At 41.8% G+C, this 23868-nt stretch overlaps 2 protein-coding genes across 5 annotated transcripts in view; one reads left to right on the top strand and one right to left on the bottom strand.

Moving 5' to 3' along the window:
* LOC135093245 (AP-3 complex subunit beta-2-like) overlaps nucleotides 1–10274 on the bottom strand; it is a 29854-nt gene extending 19580 nt beyond the window's left edge. Inside the window, exons 1-3 of one of the 4 annotated variants that reach the window (XM_063992281.1) lie at nucleotides 9764–10274; nucleotides 932–1007; nucleotides 143–313 (exon numbers count right to left, since the gene is read on the bottom strand). In XM_063992281.1, the coding sequence (XP_063848351.1) occupies nucleotides 143–313; nucleotides 932–1007; nucleotides 9764–9975 (459 nt within the window). In that variant the 5' untranslated portion in view covers nucleotides 9976–10274. Of the gene's footprint in view, nucleotides 1–142; nucleotides 314–931; nucleotides 1008–5928; nucleotides 6299–9763 lie in introns of those variants that run through there. The other 3 variants (XM_063992282.1, XM_063992283.1, XM_063992284.1) reach the window with 3 other exon arrangements.
* A 7519-nt stretch (nucleotides 10275–17793) lies between these two features.
* Nucleotides 17794–22579, top strand: LOC135093244 (uncharacterized). Its single transcript, XM_063992280.1, has 2 exons — nucleotides 17794–17935; nucleotides 21552–22579. The coding sequence occupies exon 2, from the start codon at nucleotides 21552–21554 to the stop codon at nucleotides 22299–22301; it is 750 nt and encodes a 249-aa protein (XP_063848350.1). The 5' UTR covers nucleotides 17794–17935; the 3' UTR covers nucleotides 22302–22579.
* The last annotated feature ends 1289 nt before the right edge of the window (nucleotides 22580–23868 follow it).

The raw sequence follows: 23868 nt of genomic DNA, 5'->3' as shown, positions 1-23868 counted from the left end.
GAAAAATAATCCTTGCAAGAGATATTCAAGAACTTAAAAGGCAAGCTTGATATCAGTAGTTATGAAGATGGGGCAATACAAGCATAGCTCTTTCTCTCCATGTGACAACTAGGTACACACACAAACACACACACACACACACCTTAAGGGCACGCTGAAAGGTGGAGATGGAGAGCAGTGCCAGGTCCTGTTGCTCCTCGGCATAGCGCACCAAGTATACATACACCAATTTCTTCACCTCCAGGTTGGCACTCACCACATTCTTGACCACGGCTGGGAAGAGCTCTGAGGCATCCCTGCCCTTCGCCACCATCTGAAGTAGGGGGATTGCAAATAATGAATATGATAATGTTGACTCAGGACTCTAACAGCACTGTGTAATAGGTGGTCAAGGGCTGTCAATGAGTGGCATCAGTATTTAGACAATAAAATTTACAGTACAACTTAAGACAGTAAGCTGCACCATAACAAAAAGTTCATAAGAGGAATGCATAAAACACTGATTCTGGGATTTTGTAATTCATTGGTGTCCTGTATCAGGAACAATTATAAAACATCCCCACCACCTACAGAGAAAATAATATTTTGTGAACTTTTCAGGCATACACAGAGCATGTCATGGACTACCAATGGAAACAGATCAGAAGAGCAAATTCTGCACTGAAAAATAACATGTATAACAAGATCAACAAATAAATATATATGGAGAAAAAAAAAATAAATAAATAAAATAAAAATAAGATGTTAGAGGAATGAGACTTGAAAGGAATGAAGGAAGGAGCATGGGACTGTTCAGAGTTAGTGTATTAGTGTGTTAATCAACATTGCTCAGGTATCAGTGGATCTTCACACATTTTTAAGAGGGAGTCTAAATATGAAAACTTATATTTTGTGTTAAAGCATAATGCAGAGATCAGGACAGGATACAAACCCCAATGATCCTCTTCATGGCCTCCAGCTTCAAGCCATCCTTGTTACTGTCCAACATCTGCTTCAGGTCCTCATGTCTGAAACAAAAACAGCATTGATGAGCAATACATTTTATAACACAAGCTGAACTGTTAATGATAGTGACTTATACAATATTTGGTGAGCAGTCACTTGGTGACTGGTCACTTTATTAAATGTCTGACGAGCCAACCTGCTACTAGTGCTGGTAAGAAGTGTTTTACTCACAACCACAGAGGCCTGCATCCAACTTATAACTATGACTTAAAGAATCACTTTCACATGAATTATTCAAAGTATTTTCATGCAAACAGAATCTCAAATGGAAAGTTTACAGGAGTGATAGTGATAGTAAAATACAACACTTATTGACTGAAGATGCATTAAGGTAGGCATGATGCACAACTGACATATTTAAGAGTGTGGAAGTGTTTGAGTACAGATATTCATGCATCCCACCTTTGATCATTGAGTGTGGAAGTGTTTGAGTACAGATATTCATGCATCCCACCTTTGATCATCTGTGTTAAAACTGACCAAAGGTGAGACAGGAGTGAACCCCAATGCATAACATCTGCGTTCAATCAGATGTTATCCAGTTTCGTTATGGCAGCTTGCCTGGTGAATGTGTGTTTTTTTTTCTTTATGTAAGAGGGGCACCAGGCAAGGGCAACAAAACTGCAATAAAAATAGGCCCACTGAGGTGCCAGTCCCCTAACAGAGTTGAAAGCAGTAATAAAAATTATAGGACCTCCCTCTTGAAAGAGTTCAAGTCATAGGAAGTGGAAATACAGAAACAGGCAGGGAGTTCCAGAGTTTACCAGAGAAAAGGATGAATGATAGAGAATACAGGTTAACTCTTGCATTAGAGGTGTACAGAGTAGGGGTGAGAGAAAGAAGAAAGTCTTGTGCAGCAAGGCTGTGGGAGGAGGGAAGGCATGTAGTTAGCAAGATCAGAAGAGCAGTTAGCATGAAAATAGCAGTAGAAGATAGCAAGATGCAACATTGCAGCAATGAGAAAGAGGCTGAAGGGAGTCAGTTAGAGAGCTGATAAGATAAAAAGCTTTTGATTCCACCTTGTCTAAAAAGAGAGGTACAAGTGGAACCCCCATACAGGGACAGATAAGGACCCTGTACAGGATTAGCAGCTGGGGGTGTGAGAAAAACTGGTAGAGATAACTCAGAATGCCTAACTTCATGGAAGTTGTTTTAGCTAGAGATGAGATGTAATGTTTCCAGTTTAGATTATAAGCAATGGACAGACTGAGGATGTTCAGTGTAGAAGAGGGGGACAGTTGAGTGTCACTGAAGAAGAGGGGATAGTTGTCTGGAAGATTGTGTTGGGTTGATAGATGGAGGAATTGAGTTTTTGAGGCATTGAACAATACTAAGCTTGCTCTGCCCTGATCAGAAATTTTAGATAAATCTAAAGTCAGGCATTTTGTGGCTTCCCTGTGTGAACTGTTTACGTCCTGAAGGGTTGGACGTCTATGAAAAGATGTGGAAAATTGCAGGGTGGTATCATCAGCATAGGAATGGATAGGACAAGAAGTTGGTTTAGAAGATCATTGATGAATAATAGGAAGAGAGTGAGTGACAGGACAAAACCCTGAGGAACACCAATGTTAAAAGATTTAGAAGAACAGTGACCGTCTACTACAGCAGCAATAAAATGGTCAGAAAGGAAACTTGAGGTGAAGTTACAAAGAAAAGGATAGAAGTCGTAGAACGGTAGTTTGGAAATCAAAGTTTTGTGCCAGACTCTATTAAAAGCTTTTGATATGCCTAAGGCAGCAGCAAAAGTTTCACCAAAATCCCTAAAAGAGGATGACCAAGACTCAGTAAGGATCACCAGTAGAGCTGCCTTGATGGAACCCATACTGGCAATCAGATTGAAGGTTATGAAGTGATAAATGTTTAAGAATCTTCCTGTTGAGGATAGATTCAAAACTTTAGAGAGGCAGGAAATTAAAGCAATAGGACAGTAGTTAGAGGGCCCAGAATGGTCACCCTTTTTAGGAACAGGCTGAACTTTGGCAAACTTCCAGCAAGAAGGAAATGCAGATGTTGATAAACAGAGTTTGAAGAGTTTGACTAGGCAAGGTGCAAGCATGGAGGCACTGTTTCGGAGAACAATAGGAGGGACCCCATCAGGTCCATAAGCATTCTGAGAGTTTAGACCAGTGAGGGCATGGAAATCATCACTGCAAAGGATTTTAATGGGTAGTATATAGTCAGGAGTGGAGGAGTGGGAGGAACAAGCCTTGAATCATCCAATATAGAGTTTTTAGCAAAGGTTTGAGTAAAGAGTTCAGCTTTAGAAATAGGTGAGATGGCATTGGTGCCATCAGGTTGAAATAAAGGAGGGAAAGATGAAGAAGCAAAGTTATTTGAGATGTTTTTGGCTAGGTGCCAGAAGTCATAAGGGAGAGTTAGATCTTGAAAGATTTTGACACTTTCTATTAATGAAGAACACACACTTGTTTAGGTCATGCTGATACAGGTTGGTCTGGTTAGACAAAGCCTGTGTTAACTTGTACTATACAGGAAATGAATGGGCCAAGCTTGATTACTTTTATGTTTATATATATATATATATATATATATATATATATATATATATATATATATATATATATATATATATATATATATATATATATATATAAGTACATATATAGACTTTACTTATCAATATGATATAGAAATAAATTTTGATATGTAAAATATATATATATATATATATATATATATATATATATATATATATATATATATATATATATATATATATATATAAAAGAAAACCCAGGCAATTTTTTCTTTTATGAGTGGGCTTTTTTTTATTTTATTTTTTTGTGTTTTTAATGCCAACCCTGAACACAACACAGAGAGCAGTGATGAATAGCAACACAACACAGCACAACACAGACAGCAGTGATGAATAACAACACAACACAACACAGACAGCACTGATGAGTGACAACACAACACAACACAACACAGACAGCAGTGATGAGTAACAACACAACACAACCAGACAGCAGTGATGGCTGTCAACACAACACAGAGAGACCACTGTTGAGTAACAACACAACACAACATAACACAACATAACACAACACAGACAGCAGTGATGAATAACAACCATAGCAGTACATACAGTAATAATAATGAGTAATGCATCAATACAGTGAAAATGAACAACACAATGCAAACAAGAAAAATGAACAACACACACAGCAGTACAAACAGTGCCCATCACAACACAAAACAGTGGCAAGGTAATGCATCACACACAGTGAGGGTGAGAAGCAACACATGATGGCGTGGAGGCAGACCATGAGCTGCACGAGCTAGTTAGCTACTGAGCAGGAAGCACAAATCAGAATCATGACTCAAACAAGGGCAAGAAGATCTAACAGGGAATATATGTTGACAAGTTCAAGGTCTATGTACATTGTACATGGGAGGGCTGACCACAATCATATGCTTAGAATACTGTTCTGTCTAGACAACACTCTTGTCTCCAAGCCCTGTCCCCCTGAGCACTGCCGACCCTTTAAAGTGACAAAATCTGACATCACATAAGAAAACACTTTGGCCGTAATAACAATGCATAACTACCTAATAAAGCAGTAGTTCTCATACTACCTTACATGACACCTAGTTTTGCTTCTGATGGACACATATCCCTGTCACCACACACTTTACTGTACTGGCAGGTCAGAGTAATGTGACAAGCCACTCAGCGACGTCAGTGTGGCTGGTATCAGTAGCAAAACATGTAAGGAGAGCTAAATTGATAGAAAAAGGATCTACGTGACAGACAGAATTATATATTGCACCACTTGTTACATAATAGAAGAAAAATTGCAAGAAGCCATCAGGCCTGCAAGTGGCAATCCCTAAATAAAACATACCTCTCTTTCTACCTGTCATCTTCATTCATTGTTCCTTGAATAATTTTATTATATACTTTTTAACAATGATTTTTGGACAGATGACTTCACGCCCCCCTTGTATCCTTCGAATATTGTCCAGTTTGGTAACCACAGCTATGGCAATGTCTGATTCTAGGGCAGGTGCATTCCTGTGAAGGTGGAGTCACTACAAAATGGTAATTATCACATTTCCTTTTTTTGGACTTCTGAACTTTTTTTGAGAATTTAACAGAAACCTATGTGTTACACTTTCATATAACAAGGGAGTGAAAAAATAAAGAAAATGGTACTTCATGTGAAGAAATCTCATGCTCATGTCTTGCAAATGTTGTGGTGCCTTAACATAAATCAATCAATCAGTTGTGTCTTTAATAATAGAATAAAACTGACCAGATGACTCTGATATGTCTACTGGGAAGCTCAGAGGTTATCAAGCAGCATGAAATTCAGTTGACATACCCTTCACCACACTATTACATAAAATTCAGGCCTGGCTCAGTTGAGCTGCTGCTCCAGTGCTTTAGATTGACAGCTTAATACTTTACAAATCAGTGTAATAATGTACTTCATCACCTATCACTCTGCTACTTGACAAGGTTTCTGTAGCTTAGAAGCAGAGTCAGAAATTTAAAAAAAGAAAGGCAATCTGGATGACCACTTAGAAAATTCCCAGACACCCAAATGAGTTCTGCTAAGTTACCCATATAACTTTTTACTCCACTCTGCAGGAGGCACAGCCAGAAGCAAATCCCATTCATCAGTAATGGATTCTCAAGCACAACAAATTAATTTGATTTACAAATGCTAAAACCAATGGGGTGAGGGGATTGTGGGTGCCCATGTGGAGTGCCCCTGAGACGGGTAATGAGTGGGGAGGAGTATGGTTAGTGCCGGTGTTGTGTTAATACAAAAGGCAGTGTCAATTCAAGAAAAAGAGGTATAATGAAAACAAAGTGCCAGTGATATGAGATATATGGCCCTGGTACCACTGCCAGGCACCGGGCAGGGCGCCGTATGGACAGAGGCGGGGACACACTTTTTGTACTCAGTGCTGAAGAAGCTCCCCGAGGCAGGGTCAGCCGAGTAGTCCGCGTCCACTGAGGGAGGCCGCTCGTTGTTGTAGGAGCCCGTGGCCGCCATGGTGGAAGTGTCCAGGCGTGACCCGCTAGCAGAGCGAGACGGGCAGAGGCAGACGAATCACCTGACAGCTGGCCAGCACAACACTCCTGCTGCCTCCCTGCCTGTGCCTCACGTCCCGCCTATCACTATTCAGCTTCCTCATACAAGCATTTTCATTGGCTGATGTCTTGCACTCGGATGTGTCAGTGCAAGTCTCTTCAAAGCTTCTTGACCAATCAAAAGACAGAACAGTCACAGCCTCCCTCAACTGGAATTGCTATTGAAGAAATGGCCGGGATGAGGGCCTCTGCTGGCCACCAAGCGAACTCAGCTAACGTAAACACAGGCGTCTGTGTCGCTTAGTATAGAGCTGCACCAGACTGCGCCTGACGCCAGAAACTAGGCTGCATATACTGTATATATATATATATATATATATATATATATATATATATATATATATATATATATATATATATATATATAGAGAGAGAGAGAGAGAGAGAGAGAGAGAGAGAGAGAGAGAGAGAGAGAGAGAGAGAGAGAGAGAGAGAGAGAGAGAGAGAGAGAGAGAGAGAGAGAGAGAGATTATAACGTGCATTTATGTCTGATACATAAACTAAGTAACTAATCACACCTTGTAGGTCTAGCCAATGAAATACACAGGGTGACACGCATACACTGCATCTCCGCCTGATGACAAACTTCGGATATTCTTTAAGAATAACCATGAGTGTGACAAGTCCATAAACCAAGGGTCAGGCAAACAGATCATGCAGAGCCTGTGGGAACTAAGCTGCTTGTCCATCTTGCTTAGTTGACGCCTAACAAGCTGAAAGATTCCATGACTGACGCCACAATGTCAGAAAACACTATTTAGATAATGCTTTAAAGTGCAGAGTTATATTAAGGCAGTATGCATGAAGGCGCTGTCACTTCTAAGAGTTTGGCTTATACTTGTTGGGGCACTGACACACAGACTTTGCTAGCCTTGCACCAAACTCTTATTCTTTCTAAATTGGAGTACGGTTGTGAAATTTATTCGTCTGCTACTGAGGCTCGGCTCCAAGTGTTGGATTCGCTGGTATTCACCTGGCAACTGGTGCGTTCTGCTCATCCTCAATCCCAAGCTTGCTGGTGGATGCTGGTGTCCTGCCATTGGACTTACGTCGTCAGGCTCCAGTAATAAGGTGTTGGTATTGAATCCACCGCCTTCCTGAGTCTGTCACTTGTACGACAGTTTCTCATGATGCACGTTCTCCTTTATATGATGCTCGCCTTAGTTTTCCTAAACCTTTTGGATATCGGGTTAGGTCTGCAATGATTGAGTTTAATATACCCTCCATCTCCATTTGCCCCCATCGCCTTCCAATGGATGTGCACTGGCAGTTTTCGCGGGTATCGATCTGCCCTCATGTTGTTAATAATAAAAACTTATTACCACAGTACGAGTCTCGTGCTTTATTTTTTAAACACTCTTCGAAACACTCTGGCTCCGTCCCTGTCTACACAGATGGTTCAAAGTCTGATGCAGGAATAGGACATAGTGTTATATTCCCTTCCTTCTGTTGTGAAGGTAGCCTTCCGAGAGTTGCCTCTGTTTTTACGACAGAGTTATCTGCCATTATTCTTGCCCTAGAAATAATTTTTACCTTACCGGTCTCAAATTTTACCATTTCTAATGACTCTCGTAGTGCGTTGTCTGAGCTGGAGCATTTTACTTCCTCTCTCCCTTCCCTAATTCCATCTGTTTTAGAGTGGATTTACCTGCTTCCGCATAGATGATATCACATAAAATTTTGTTGGGTACCCGCATATGTGGGAGTTTATGGGAATGAGAAGGCCTTCCACCCCATTTTCCCTTTCCTGATTTATACTCCATTATAAGAGTGGCAGTTCTAGCCAGTTGGCAGGGCAGGTGGGAAGATGTGGTTGTCACCACTAAGATGGGTGAGATAACTTCTGTAACTTTCAGTCCATGGGCGTATGTCCATGTGCAGGAGTGAAGCTCAGAGACTGCACTGGCTCGTCTCTGGGCGGGTCACACACGCTTCACTCATGATTACCTCATGTCCTGGGAAACCCAACCATTTTGTGATGACTGCTTAATTCCCCTTAGTGTGACACTTTCTAGAGGGGTGTCCCGATATGGTGGAGCTGCGGGAGTGATACCTTTCCCGCTGTCAGATGTAGCTGACAGCAGATCTACATCCACAAAATATGTACATATGAGATACGCACACACACACATCCTCATCCGCGGATCTCTGAATTCAGACATCCGATACATCTCTGCTTCATACATGCACGTGCCTTGCCACACCTTTCACTTGGCCCACCCTGTAACAGATGGCCGCCTTAGCTGCCCTGTATTTCCTGCATGCCTCCATTCAGTCGATGACAGCTGGCCTGTCCACCAACTGCAGCCTGGACACGTGTAGAATGAATATGATCAGTAGCTGCATGGCGTCGCCGAATCTCGCATGCCGCATTGCAGCCCAGTGGAAAGCAACGTGCAGCACCGTTTCACCTTCCTCCGTGGCTGGATGAGGCGCGTGTATGTGAGCCGCGTCTGCTGTCCCTATATCAACACACACACACACACACACACACAACCTCGTGACACTGAATCCCCCGTGCTCATCTACCGTCAGGTCCGCGCATCACGTGCCGAGTCGCGGAGAGTCACTGGTTCACCCACGCTGCAGGTGTTGCCGCAGTCAAATGTTACTGCGAGATGAAGCTTTCTTTTAAGATTAGATACACGAGGACAATCAGGTTATCAAGATTACAGAGTTTCAATTCAAGATTAGAAATATTACATCTCTAAACCAATGATAACAGTTACTTGGTTTACCATCATTATAGAAAGTCTAGTTCCCTGGTGGGATTTCATCAAACTGGATATAGAAAAAAAGAAAAAAAATCACTGTTTGGTACAATTTATGTGCTGACTTAATACTTGGGTCACTCATCTTGTCTCCCATGCTTGCTTTAATGCTGACTTACAAGGTCGAGCGTCGCCTGCCTCCTGCACTAATGAGGCCAACGTGAAGATTAGTTCTTCATTACATGATAACAAAACAACTGACAACGGTGGGAGCGCTGGTTGTAGTAGCAGTATTATTATTATTATTATTATTATTATTAGTAGTAGTAGTAGTAGTAGTAGTAGTAGTAGTAGTAGTAGTAGTAGTAGTAGTAGTAGTAGTAGTAGTAGCAGCAGCAGCAGCACTATTATTATTATTATTATTATTATCATCATTATCACTATTATTATTATTATCTTTAGTAGTAATAGTAGCAGTAGTAACAACAACAACAACAACAACATCAACAGCAGCAACAGCAGCAGCAGCAGCAGCAACAGCAGCAGTACAAGTAGCAGTATGGATTGATGAAATCCAAAGAAAGACCAAGGTAGAGTCTGGCGTATATTACAACTCTACAAGATAGTTACCGCAACCACTGGCATCATAACAACAACAACAACAAAAACAACAAGAAATGCAACAACAGTAACAATAACACCACCACCACCACCACCACCACCAACAACAACAACAACAATTACACCACCATCACCACCACTACCACCACCAACAACAATAACAACAACAACAGCCACCACAACCACTCCTACCACTACCACCACTACCACCAAGCACTAACTCACGGCACGCCCCACTATCACCACCACCACCGCCCCGCCAAGCCACGCTCCACGCTGGCACCATCAGTCCATCACTCACCTGCTGGTGGCCAGATCAGAGACGGGGAGGGGCATGGCTGCGTCCTCGTCCGCCACACTGCCGACATCGGGATAGGGGGCGGGGGCGAAACTGGAGGAGGAGGAGGAGGCGAAGGAAGCGGCAACGGAAGCATCTTGCTCCTGCCTTTTGATAAATCTCCACGCTCCCTCCATGATGACAGGTCTACTGGTGGCAGCACACATGATAGTCATGCACACACTCGCCTATTTACATATAAACACTCAGTAATTCCACTGCAGTCTTCTTTTTAATTTCTTTCGTTCCTTAAATCCTGCCCATGTTACTAGCAGCAGACTAGTGGCGAGGAGGTGATGAGACAGGCAGGCACATACAATGCCTAAAAACACTAGGTAACGTTCTCCAGTCTTTCCTTTTAATTTCTCCGGTTCCTCCCCTCCTGTCCGTGTCACCAGCAGCAGACTAGTGGCGAGGAGGTGATGTGATCCCCTCCCCCACAGTGACTCAGAGGAGGGACGGGACAGCAGGAACAATGTACACAATGATATCTGCGCGTTTATTATCGCCTCGCCTTGTGTTGTATCATGTACGGGGCGGCGACGCCTGATGGATAACACGCCACGTACACAACCCGTATTCTTAAACGTTTTGTTCTCTCACCAAGACTATTTTCTAAGGACACAGAGATGACTTGTCGGTTTCTCAAGACTGTTTCTCCCTTTAAAAAATGCAGAAATCTTGTTAATTTGTCATTAGAACCATAAAGAAATATCCTTGAGAACCGGTGTAACTTCAAGTAGATCCTTTTGAAAGTAGTGGAGATACAGCGCAGAAGCGTTTCACAATACGGTCCATAGACCAGCTGGTCGCGCTGCATGAGGTCGTGTTGCGGGTGTCGCGTTGCGTGCTGCCCGAGTCCCTTCACACTGGGATATGACCCGTGTTCTTAAGAGCAAGGAATGTTAGCACTTTGCAGCAGGGATCATTTCACCATCAGCAACAATACTAGAGCTTGTGTTTACATCCCTCAGCATGGCCTAGCTTTCAGAAAGGGAGTTTATTGATAAGCTTAGGTTGGAGTAAGTACGGTAGTTTTCCTGTCTTTTCATCCTTCTGTGTGAGCATTTTCTTCCTCTTGATTGAATTGTGTTGATAACTGTTTTCTCATCTTTCACTTCATCTCATTTTTTTTCTGAAAGTTTCCTAACCTAGCCTGGCATAACCTAACCTCTGTTTACCTCCTGCCTGTTGCCAGTCACCACCACTGCAGTTCCACCACCACCACCACCACCCCCCCCCACCCGGTTAGCTGAGACTGGCAGTAATAGGTGACGTAATCTGGACAAGATGCAACACTGTCAGGAAATTGTGTGAGAGTCTGTGTCAAGTTTTGCAGTCGGCCAGCGACACACAAGGGCAGTACGAAGATTTTAAATTCAGAAATGAGTGCTCTTGTTGGTGTCTTGACATGTGTGTGTGTGTGTGTGTGTGTGTGTGTGTGTGTGTGTGTGTATGATTTGAAATGACTGTATTTTTTGCAGTTATATTTTTGAAGTGATAAAATTGTCTTAATTTTGAAGTACCTGGAATCTTGTCATAGAGGGTACCTTTAAGGGAAATGTTGTGTTTAAGATTGGTTTTAAGGCAAAAATCTTGTGTTTTTAAGGGTGTTTTTATGGGAAATCTTGTGTTTAAATGACTGCCTAATTCTTTCAACACACACAACACCTGCATCACTTTCAATTTATTGTTAAGATTATGGCTATGAAAAAAAACAACACAACACCACATTCTTTTTTTTTTTTTTTATGTAGGAGGGACACTGGCCAAGGGCAACAAAAATCTAATATAAAAAATGGTCACTGAAATGGCAGTCCCATAAAAGGGTTAAAGCAGTGGTCAAAAATTGGTGGATAAGTGTCTTGAAACCTCCCTGAAGGCTGTGGGGCTGTGGGGGGCTGGGAAGTGGCTGAGGTGAAGGGCTGGGGGTCTCGCGTGTCTGCAGTGGAGTGTGGGGCTGCTTGTGAAGGCTGTGGGGCTGTTTGTGAGTTTCCTGTGGTGTGTGAGAGGCCTGTTGTGGGGCTGTGTCAGGGGCTGTGCCAGAGGCTTCCATCATACCACCTTTCATACCTCGGGGCCTCTTTTTCCTTGTACCATTCCAGGGTCTTCTTTCTTTCCATGTCATTCTTCCATTCATTGAGTCTCACACATTTCACTTCTTTGTCTATCTCATTCTTTCATTTTCTCACATCCCATTCGGCCTCCACTCTGCCTCCTCTTGTTATCAACCGTTTACGCTCTTTTTCATTCCTCCCAGCAATTCTTATCGCCCACACAACTTGCAATCCATTCCAGTCTGTCATTCTCATCCACCTCTTCCTCCATTTGCTTCCACTTTCATTGCACAGGTACACCTTCCTTGCTATTCTTGCATCATCCATTCTCTCAAGCCTAATCTTGTACCTAAGTGTGGCTTTTGTGAGTCTTTCTCTAAAGGTGCTCCATCCCATGTCACCTCTCAAGGCTTCAACTGCTGTGCCCCTCGGTGGACTCAGTGCCATCCTTGCTACTCTATTCTGGCCCACTTCTAACTTATCAATTTCACTTTCCTTCCATGCAGTCACCTCCATAGCATACATTATACATGGCACAGCCACACTCTTCCACACTTCTCTCAACACATCATACTTACTTGCTCTCATCCTTGCTGCGCTTCCCAATTTGATTATAGTTTGTATTGATTTTTATTTAAGCAAAATTATATCAGAAATAAATAAAATGTGCATTTCTTGTAGATATAATTATCTCATTGTTCATTTTTATTCGCTCCCAATATCCTTGTGTATATTAACCTAAAAAAAAATAAAATAAATAAATAAATAAATGTTGGGGTGTGAAGGGTAGCAGAGACACCAGAATCTTGGTTGCGTTTATTTGTGGAGCGAGGGTACAAGGCACGTCGTGACAGAGAACGAGGTCTGGACTCACTCCTGGTTCAAGTTTCAAGTTTTCAAGTTTTTATTTAGAAAAAGGGGTGTTACAAGAAGGGGGCAGTGTGTGTACCAAGACTAGTACACAGGGAAGAAAAAGTAAGGAGAAATAGAAGTACAGTGGGAGAAAAAAGTTGCCGGGCGGTTCCCATGGCGCCTATATACGAGTATATATATATATATATATATATATATATATATATATATATATATATATATATATATATATATATATATATATATATATATATATATATATATATATATATATATATATATATATATATATATATATATATATATATATATATATATATATACACACACACACCAACATATCGTATCGCGCTTGGGTAAATACAGACTCCTACACTCTCTCTCTCTTTTAACAATAGTTAAGTAATAATTGTACCTTAACAACAAGGCTTCGTATAATAACTTGACACAAAACATAAGGATATTGGCATTGGCCGTACGACAGTTTGGGCTGGCTGGTGTGGCACATGTTAATAGAGAAAACTTCCGTACCTCCTGCAGTGAAGTCTTTTTTTATCGTCATTTATGGAAACTTTCATATTTAACACTAATTTTTTGTAGTAACAATAGTATACACTAATGTTTTACGTTAAAATTAACCATCATTATCAACAGCTGCCTTTTCAAAAATATATTATTTACCGAGAGAGATAGTGATGGTGATAGCATGATTTGTGAGGTATAAACTGCTATGATTAATGGACGTTAGCTGCACGCACGATAGAGAAACGATCACATCAGTGTTATTTCTAAGATGTATGGAAAATGATAGAGCATAATACATTATTTTATTAACTCAATTTCACGGTGGTTGGCGCTTGGCCCTTTGTCGCACGCAGCTACTCAATTAATCCTCCCTTCCTTACAAATGATACATCTTTCAATTCTAATTCAATCAGTATGTGGTCACTTTTGCCAAAAGGGTGATTGTGCTTATTTAACCTCTCTGACTATCTCGGTGTGTGTGTGTGTGTGTGTGTGTGTGTGTGTGTGTGTGTGTGTGTGTGTGTGATGTACTACAGAGACGTGTTGATTTACGGAAGTTATTATGGCAATAAAGGGAGAAATCAGTCCGTTAAGGACGACACAGATTTACTGTGTATCCAGGTCTCTCTCTCTCTCTCTCTCTCTCTCTCTCTCTCTCTCTCTCTCTCTCTCTCTCTCTCTCTCTCTCTCTCTCTAACATTATAATTATCTGCACTTGAAATGTATATATTTTAATGTGTGTGTGTGTGTGTGTGTGTGTGTGTGTGTGTGTGTGTTGATGGCATCACGAGCATTACGACAGTCGCGGCCAATGGGAAGGCAATGTACTGTTAGTCTAGTCTGTTTGGCATTGTTTGATGATGGCTAATCATACCTGTGATCTTTAAACTCTCACCGCAACGGATCATTGACTAGAAGAGGAAAGAAAAAATAGATAAATAAATAAAATAATATATATATATATATATATATATATATATATATATATATATATATATATATATATATATATATATATATATATATATATATATATATATATATATATATATATATATATATATATATATATATATATATATATATATATATCGTGAGTTATGCTTACATACAAAGGTCAATCTTGTGTTTTAATTCTCGTAAAATGATAATGACTATAACGTCAGTAGTAGCATAAAGCTCTCCCGCGCTAACTTGAAATGGCGATGTGAATTGAGTTGCGCCAATAGTAAGATTTATTTAAGATTTATTTGTAGCATGTCACGGAATGCTGAACAAACGAAAACCAGCTACTGTACAGGAAAACCGGGGAGTGGAGAGGGAGCGAGGGCGGAGCAGACTTGGGTTAGGAAAAGAGGAGGGAGCCTACATGCACCGCAAGGAAAGATGAAACGCTCTACTTTCTCCTCAAGGATCTCAACTTTCTCTTCCCCCAGCTGGAAGAGTAGGAACAGATGAAAGATTAGTACTGTAGGCTCAATGACATTTACTCCTTTCCTCTTCATTCTTTGTATATGGTGTTTTATGAACGCCTCTTTCTAACTTCCCTTTTATTTAAGAAAGCATACAAGAACATTAGTGTGCTTCAGCAGCTTCACAGAAACTTGGGAGAGAGAGAGAGAGAGAGAGAGAGAGAGAGAGAGAGAGAGAGAGAGAGAGAGAGAGAGTTCAGCAGGGTTTTGATGTACAACCACCATCTGAATTTCGTGACGCAGTGAAGATGAAGCAAGTCTCACCCATTCCGTGTCATTTTCCCCCTTCACTCTTCGGCCGCCATCCGGAACGCATTACGCCACGGAGGTGTTGTGGCGGCGTGGTGGTGATGGTGGCGGTGCACGTCAGGCTACTGGGTTCATTGCAGAGAGAGAGAGAGAGAGAGAGAGAGAGAGAGAGGTACGGGACTGGCACAACGATCATGCTTCAATACCCTGATTAGTGCAATGCGAAATGCATCGCACATAAAGACACTCCCATGTCAAGCTCACACACACACACACACACACACACACACACACACACATTACTCATCAGTGCGTGATGTGACCCATCAGTGTATGGAGAGACGTGAAGCAACACAATGACTAACGCATGAATTTGTGACGACGAGAAGAGATTGAAATAACCCGGTAATGAGAGAGAGAGAGAGAGAGAGAGAGAGAGAGAGAGAGAGAGAGAGAGAGAGAGAGAGAGAGAGAGAGAGAGATGAGGGGGAAAAGAAGATGCAAACGACATAACCTCTCTCTCTCTCTCTGAAGGTCAGATGACAATAGTGGCAGCAGTGGTAGTGATAGTGGCGGTGGTGGTGGTGTACCCCAAGAACCACTTTCCCGACCATGCTGAGTTTCGAACGAAGGTCATTGTCCCTAACCACCGGCGCTGTCCACGTCCTCCAAGCAACTGGCTGACAAGGCCGGCATGTGCGAGAAGACAAGTGCATGAGTCTAGGAACTCTGATGGCTCCGGCACAGGAAATTGCTCATGCAGGAAATAAAAGTAAATAAAACAAGCAAGACAGCTTTCCATGTACTGCGCTTTGTCTTGTAGTACCTTCAGATAAATAAATAAATATATAGATAGGTAAATAAGCAAACAAATAAATAAATAAACAAATAAAATCCTATGCATATTATTTAGAACGTAACAGTCTCGTGGACGTCAAAGATGTATTGTGCTTTGTCTTGCAGTACCTTCAGATAAATAAATATATAGATAGATAAATAAGCAAACAAATAAATGAATAAACAAATAAAATCCTATACATATTATTTAGAACGTTACAGTCTCGTGGACGTCAACGATGTGTGTGTGTGTGTGTGTGTGTGTGTGTGTGTGTGCAGTCTCGAAGCGCGTGCGTGATGGAGAAAGTATCGCTCTGCCTTTCACCATTGAAGGTAAACTTTCAACCGCCTTTGGCACTCAAAAGGTCCACCATCACCACCACCACTACCTCCTCCTCCTTCTCTTCCTTGTCTGAAGAGACTCGGCATCAGTAACAAATACAAAAGGATGTAAAGAGAATAAAACACACATCACACACCTTTTCTCTGCTTTCGTGGTGTCTTTTGTGCGGCACGATTTCAGTGCAGCAGGGTGCCATGTCTGAGGGCGTCATGGCGTGGCTGTGGATGATATGTCGCCCTTGAGGATGCTACAACACTAGTGATAGTAATATGTCATCTTTAAGGATGTTATATTATTCCTGATGATATTTTACCGTCTCTGAGGATGTCACGTCGTCCCTGGAGATATATTGTGGTCTCTAAGGATGTGTCTTCCTTGAGCTTGGGGATGTTGTGTCGTCCCAAAACTGTAATGTAGTCCCTGGGAGTGTTGTGTCGTCCCTGAAGCTGTTATGTAGTCCCGGGAAGTGTTGTGTCATTTCTGAACCTGTTATGTAGTCCCGGGAAGTGTTGTGTCATTTCTGAACCTGTTATTTAGTCCCTGGGAATCTTTTATCGTCCCTGAAGCTGTCATATAGTCCCTGGGGGTGTTGTGTTGTCCCTGATAAAGATTTGTCATTCCTGGACAGATTTTTAGTCTCTGAGAATATTATATGGTCTTATGGATGTTATATCGTCCTCGGGGATGTCATGTCGTTCCTGAGGACATCGCAGCATGGATGTCATGTTCCTGAAGGCCTCAGAGCGTGCATGAGAGCATAGCGTGCCTGAAGTGTCATGGCGTGCCTGGGAGTGCCTTGAGCTGTTCCAAGGTGTCATTATCGTGTATTATGGAATTCTTGAGGGCATCATTATATGCCTGTAGGTACACCATGGCTTTACCGGAGGTGTCACAGAGATCCTGAAGGTGCCGTGGCGTGCAAGGGACCAGTCACCGAAACCCGCAGGCCAAAACAATTCCAGGGTGCAATTCAGGGAAAATTTATCATGATTAACCAGGTGCTGGTTTGTATTGGTGATATCTCCTCCTGTGTGTGTGTGTGTGTGTGTGTGTGTGTGTGTGTGTGTGTGTGTGTGTGTGTGTGTGTGTGTACGTAATTCACGGCAGTACAAGTTTTGATGTCTGATAACCACTAGCTGTCGCCCTCGTGGAAGGAGCTCAGAGCTCATAGAAACCAATCCACAGGTAAAGCTGAGACATCACACGCAGCACTCACCCCCTCTGCCATTACAGTAACCTCCCACTGTCAGAGAAAACCCTTTGCGACCTGACCGCCGTAAGGAGGTTTTTATAAAGCCTCACTGCCTGAGCTGGACTCGAATCTACGCCTGTTGAATAGCAAGCGAGAAAGTTTTCCACTGAGGAGTGGTGTGTGTGTGTGAGTGTGTGTGTGTGTGTGTGGCAACAGCGTGTACCTCCAAGGTGTTGTTACTCGCGCGGACTTTCCTTTCCTCTAATGGCCAGTAACGTGGCAGGCTACTTGGCTTGCCGATCGCTATTATTATTTTCACACACACACACACACACACACACACACACACACACACCTCAACTTGCAGGGGAGCGAAGACGCGCCGCGGGCAGTCCAAATCGAAGAGGTAGGGCAGGACGGCCTAGTGTAGTGGGAGGGAGAAGGGAGGGGGACGGATTGTAGTACAGGCGGTTTCACTTGGCAGTCGTCCACGGGCTAGGCGGCGTCGGCTATATAACGCCGAGTGCTCGTCCCCCAGCCACAGTCTTCAGGAACATCCCTCAGCGGTCGGGCGAAAGTACAGCAGAGGTAACTATGTTTGTTCAACTCCTGCGTCGTAGTTCTGGACCAGCATTCTTAAACGTTTCAGTGTTTTATCTCGACTACCTTAAAGGCTCTAGACGCAATCATGGTTCTCAAAATTTATTTGTTTCTATAATATGGTAGTGATGATTTGACGAATATTTTACACCACCAATGGGATAAGTACCAATAAATATTCAATAAATTATTTCGTTCTTGTGAAAGCCCAAAACGTTTCAGAATGGAAGCTAGGTTTCTTCAATCCATAATGCATGTGTTGAATCACACACACACACACACACACACACTAGCGTAACAAATCAGCGTACGACTCTCTAACGTGGTACGTACCTAACTACTACTCAATTCAAGGGTGCCTCCTGTCTCATTAGCTTGTGGAAATCGTAGTCTTCTTGGTATCACCTCGCCACGAAACGTATACTAATAGTGAATATATATATATATATATATATATATATATATATATATATATATATATATATATATATATATATATATATATATATATATATATATATATATCGTCGTGTGTGTGTGTTTGGGAGGGCATGAAGACGCTGCAAAACAGGAATTGAAAACATAGCCTCTATGTAACACTGCATAGTTGTCTCGCATCTTTTGTAGTAATCCGATAGTGTGAATAGTGTTCTGTGATGATTCAGTAGTAGTAGTAGTAGTAGTAGTAGTAGTAGTAGTATACTGTAGGAGTGTGTCGAGTGTGACTGGACACAAGCTACAAGAGGACAATAATAATAATAATAATAATAATAATAATAATAATAATAATAATAATTATTATTATTATTATTATTATTATTATTATTATTATTATTACTATTTATTTATTTATTTTATTCATTTATTATTTTTTATCCTCTTTGTCATCATCATTGTTGTATAGTTATCCTTTCGATGTTCACGTCTCTTGAAGAGGAAAAACTAAAGAAATGACATTAGCATGTCACGAGGAGGTTGTCAGAGAGGACAACCCACGACGTAGGTTCAGTACCCACAGTACACATAGGCACAAACCACGAAAGCGGGTTACTGATAACTCCATTAGTGGTCACAGACAGCAAATATAGAGTTTAATGAGTTATGTGTGACTGCGCTACATTATCATAAGTATTCTTAACCTGGGCCAGTATTTTTAAACGCTTTGAAGTTTCATAAGAACTATTTTCAAATTCCATAGAGGTGATTTCTCAGGTTCCCATGAGTGTGTTTCCATTCATGGTGGCGAAACCTCGTTAAATTGTTATTAGAATAATAAAAACATTTGAAAACCCAACAAGTTCCATTAGAATTTATCAAAAACAGTCGGAATAAAACGCGTCGTTTTCCATAACAGTAAGAATCCATAATAGTAAAATATTTAGAAATTATCCACTTTCATTTGGTCATCCTAAAGGGAAAGTTGGCGTGGTGATGTGTGTGTGTGTGTGTGTGTGTGTGTGTGTGTGTGTATAAATATAAATAACACACACACACACACACACACACACAACTTCGGTATTTGTTGCGTAGGCTAGTTCTTTAATGGAATTTGAAATGAAGAGAAAGTTTGTGAGAAAGGCTTAGTGAGAGTTACAAGGTCACATTTTTTTTTTTTTCATCCTTTGCTTTTTCTCTTTCTCCTCTCTCTGACTCCTCCCCCTCCTCCTTCCCCTCCTTTTCCTCCTCCTCCTCCTCCTACTACTACTACTACTACGTAGTGCTGCTGCTACTATACTACTACTACTACTACTACTACTACCACTACCACCATCACCACCATCATTACCACCAACAACACCATCACCACCACCATTACTACTATTACAATTACAACAACAACAACAATACCACCACCACCGCTACCACCACCACCACCATTACTACTATTACAATTACAACAACAACAACAATACCACCACCACCGCTACCACCACCAACAACAACAACTACTACTACTACTGATCAAAAAACAAAACAAAAAACATATAATAATGATAACGATAATGATGATGATGATGATGATGGTGATAATGAGGAGGAGGAAGAGGAGGAGTAGTAACAACAATGACAAGTCCTGTCAGCTTTCTCCCCGGATGTAGTTGGGAGAAGGGGAAGGGCGTGGAGAAGTGAGACGGGGGGAGGTTGAGTTTCACTTGAAAGGCAGGTGTTCGTGGGAAGAGAAAAGACGGGGTTTGGGGGGGGGGGAGTCAGGCACGGTCTTGCGTCTCTCTCTCTCTCTCTCTCTCTCTCTCTCTCTCTCTCTCTCTCTCTCTCTCTCTCTCTCTCTCTCTCTTAGACCGTCCATTGTAAGGAGGAAGGATGGGAGTGGAGAAGGGGGAGTAGGGGGTGGAGAACGAGGAACAGGAGGAAGGTAACACTTTCACTTCTCACCGCTTGTGACATAAGGGAAAGGCGGATGGAAGAGGAGCTGGGAAAGGAGACATGAGAGAGAGAGAGAGAGAGAGAGAGAGAGAGAGAGAGAGAGAGAGAGAGAGAGAGAGAGAGTGTGTGTGTGTGTTCAGGGGGACTGAAATATCAGTGAGAGCCTAACTCACTGCCTCAGCCATAATGTAGGCCCGCTATCCATATGCATCTATTGAATGTTGTACACATTCTCTCTCTCTCTCTCTCTCTCTCTCTCTCTCTCTCTCTCTCTCTCTCTCTCTCTCTCTCTCAATGTTGAATAGGTTTGCAGTCTTTTTTTTTCATTTATGAATCAATAAAGGTATCAGATGTTTTTTTTTTTTTTCGTCGGGCGTATCAAGCAAGAGTATCTCTTTATTGTAGTATGATTACAATACAAATATGAACATTATAGAAATATTGTATATAAGACCACTGATAATGAACAAAAAAAAAATACAATAAATTGTACAATAATCACGAAGGTTAACTTGGTATATCGTAATTCAAGAAATACGCCCGTGTTGTGGAGCACGGTTCACCCTCCCTATACTACGTTGTTCGTATAGGATCTTCCCATGGAAACATTCTTGTCATACAATAGTTCGTCGCGGTCAGCTACTCTGCCACATACTTTCCTGTCGTCAACTTTCACTCAGGCCCGATACAATCCTGCCATGTAGCTGATGACATGACTACTTGTCCTTATTTCTATAGACGATGGCACTTCTTTCTATAAACTTTTCACTCTATCCATGATCGAGTCTTGTTCTGAAGCCTCAAGCGTTGCCTCTCTTGGTATGAGAAATATGTAATTTCAAACATTGATCTTGTGGCACTGTGCAGTGCAGTGAAGCAGTTTCAAATTCCTCAAAAAGTATTTATATACATAACTTGTCAGGACGAGTAGCTGGCTTACTAAAAATATTTTTTTTATTTTATTTTAGTTAAATCAATCAATCAATCAATAGAATTACTTATTTATTTATTTACTAACATTTTATTCATTTATTTATGTTTTGCTGTATGACGTATGTTACACGTGAATTTCTCGCTGCCCATTACTACTGTTACCTTCCTGAGCTCATCAGATCTTACAAGTGCTTTACCTTAGTGAGTTCCTCGATTCGAGATGTCAGGGAAATTGCTACTTGTGTATTTGTTGCTTTCTTTGTTGTGACGGTATGGTGCTTTGTTTCAGATGTTCGGGTCAGCTGTGTTGGGCGTGGTGGTGGCGCTAGCGTGGTCGGTGACAGCCTTGCCTGACTATGGGGCACCACCGTCATCAGGATACATCAAGGTGGAACCACTCTCCCCCTCCTACGGCCCTCCCCCCAAAGAACATCACTGTTATCCGAAATACGTCACCAAGACCATGACTAAGGATGTGCAGGATACCCAAGGACACTACGCCACAGTGGTGAAGGAGGTCCCCACCACCTTCTATGCTTATATCACTGAGACGCTGGTGTATCCCAAGACCATCATCCAGTACTCCACCATGACGGCATATGCCGAGCCCAACATCTACACGGAAACCAAAGTGTTGTATGACACTAAGATGGTCACCGTGCCGGTGTACATGACTGAGTCTGCTTATGGATACAACACAGCCAAGCAATACTTCACAGAAACAACGGCTGTCTACGTGACACGTACCGAGACACAAAGCTACCCGATGACCAACACCGTCACCAATACGGGATACGAGACCAAGGGCTACTATGTGACGCAGACCAAGGTGCAGCAACAGTACGTCACCATGACAGTCACTAACCCTTACTACGTAACCCATTACGAGACCCAGGTCAAACAGGAGTACGTGTACAACACCGTGACCCAAACAGAACACGGTTATGTTACCATGACAGAGTACGTCACCGTGCCTGAATATCACACCGTGAGCACCAAATGCACCTCCTCCACCATGATGTATGGCTACGGCTACTAGTGCCGTCACACCGCCACACTGCGCCCCACTGCGCCCCCAGCCCCCGGACACCTGCTGTACGCCCGCTGCCCGCCCGCCTGCCCGGACCCCCGCCCACCAGGCTTCACAACAGTAACCTGGTGGGCGGTATTCCATCTTCGCGGTCCTTGGCGGATGCCGCGTGATCCGGACCGCCCATCTGGATCACGCTGACCACAACTGTGGTCTTAATGTAAATATTTTTTTTTTTTTCCATACTGATATCACTTGTGTAAAAAAACAATAAAGTTTCTCGCTAATTAGAGTCTTAATCTACTGCAAGGGTCAAGAGAAACGGTCTGAGAAAAGTCATGGCAGGATTTTTCTAGCATGACGTCCTGCTGTCAGCCAGCCATCACAGAGGCCATAGCATGGATCCATTAGTCACCATTGCCTGCAGATTCATTGACTGCGATTACTGAAAATTAATAATAAATTGACGCAGCGACTACCGATACAATTTGACAACAAATGGCTTATGAAGTCCTTTAAAGCTTGAAGAAGGGGAAAAATTTGTTGTTGATTGAAGACAAGGATCGAACAAAAGAGTGCAGTTAAGTACTGAGGCAACTGTAGAAAAATAACGGTTCAGTTAATAAGAAACAGAATAGGTAGCAGTAAAACACGAAATAGGAAAGGAAATCATGTACCTAGATGCGAAATAAGATATTTTTTGTATTAGTCATGTGGGTGAAGGAAGATCTAGAGAATACGCTAGATAATATGATGGGTAGTGTTAATTATGCAGCGAAATCACAACAATTTCAAAAATAAATTTCTCTCAATGAAAGCAAGAAAAATTTTAACGGACTGCAACAAGAGTAATTGTATGAGTGTTTCTTATTTAAGAAGGAACGAAACATCACATTAAGAGGGAATAACATCAGATAGGGAAAACATAAATAAGATATGACAGGAAAGAGGATTCGAGACTTTAGTTAGACGGTGCCCAAAAAAAAAAAAAAAAAAAACATGGAGAAGGAGATACGAGACTTCAACTAAAGAGGTTTAATATCTAATTTACTTAAACCTCTTGAACTCTAACATTATAATCATCTACTGACAGACGATTGGGCGCGGCACCACAAATGGATAAAGCATCCATAAGGTGGCGACAAATCACCTTTTACGCAGTTGTTATAGTGTACGAAAGATGACGGATTCATGTAAAGCCTATGCGATGTACGAGTATTCTGTCATATTGATGGCCCACGTACTTATAATAGACTGGATACACTGCCTTTAAAATGAGCCAAGCAGGAATGGGGACCCCTTGATTGTGTGATGACGTAAGCATCACTGCGGCATGTCTATTATGCAGTGATCCTGTATAGAGTACCCTAAGTAAAGGAATATCATTCTCATTACAAATATTTTAAATGGTTTATGTATTGTTTATTCACATACCAAACGGCATCATACCTGGGTTAACATTTGCACAAGAATATCCATTTCAACGTGTATTGATGTCTGATGAAGGCTTTTATTTTTTTCTGTGTGAGGAAGGCCGGCCAAAGGCACATAAAATTAAAGAAAAGATTTGCTGATT

The sequence above is a fragment of the Scylla paramamosain genome, chromosome 42 (genome assembly GCF_035594125.1).
Source record: "Scylla paramamosain isolate STU-SP2022 chromosome 42, ASM3559412v1, whole genome shotgun sequence".
NCBI classification, from domain to species: Eukaryota; Metazoa; Arthropoda; class Malacostraca; order Decapoda; family Portunidae; genus Scylla; species Scylla paramamosain.
Note: the sequence above shows the minus strand (reverse complement) of the source record. Positions and strands in the feature narration are given on the sequence as shown.

What these genes read in the sequence shown, in the direction of transcription:
- LOC135093244 (XM_063992280.1), top strand. Translation starts at nt 21,552, where the DNA reads ATGTTCGGGTCAGCTGTGTTGGGCGTGGTGGTGGCGCTAGCGTGGTCG.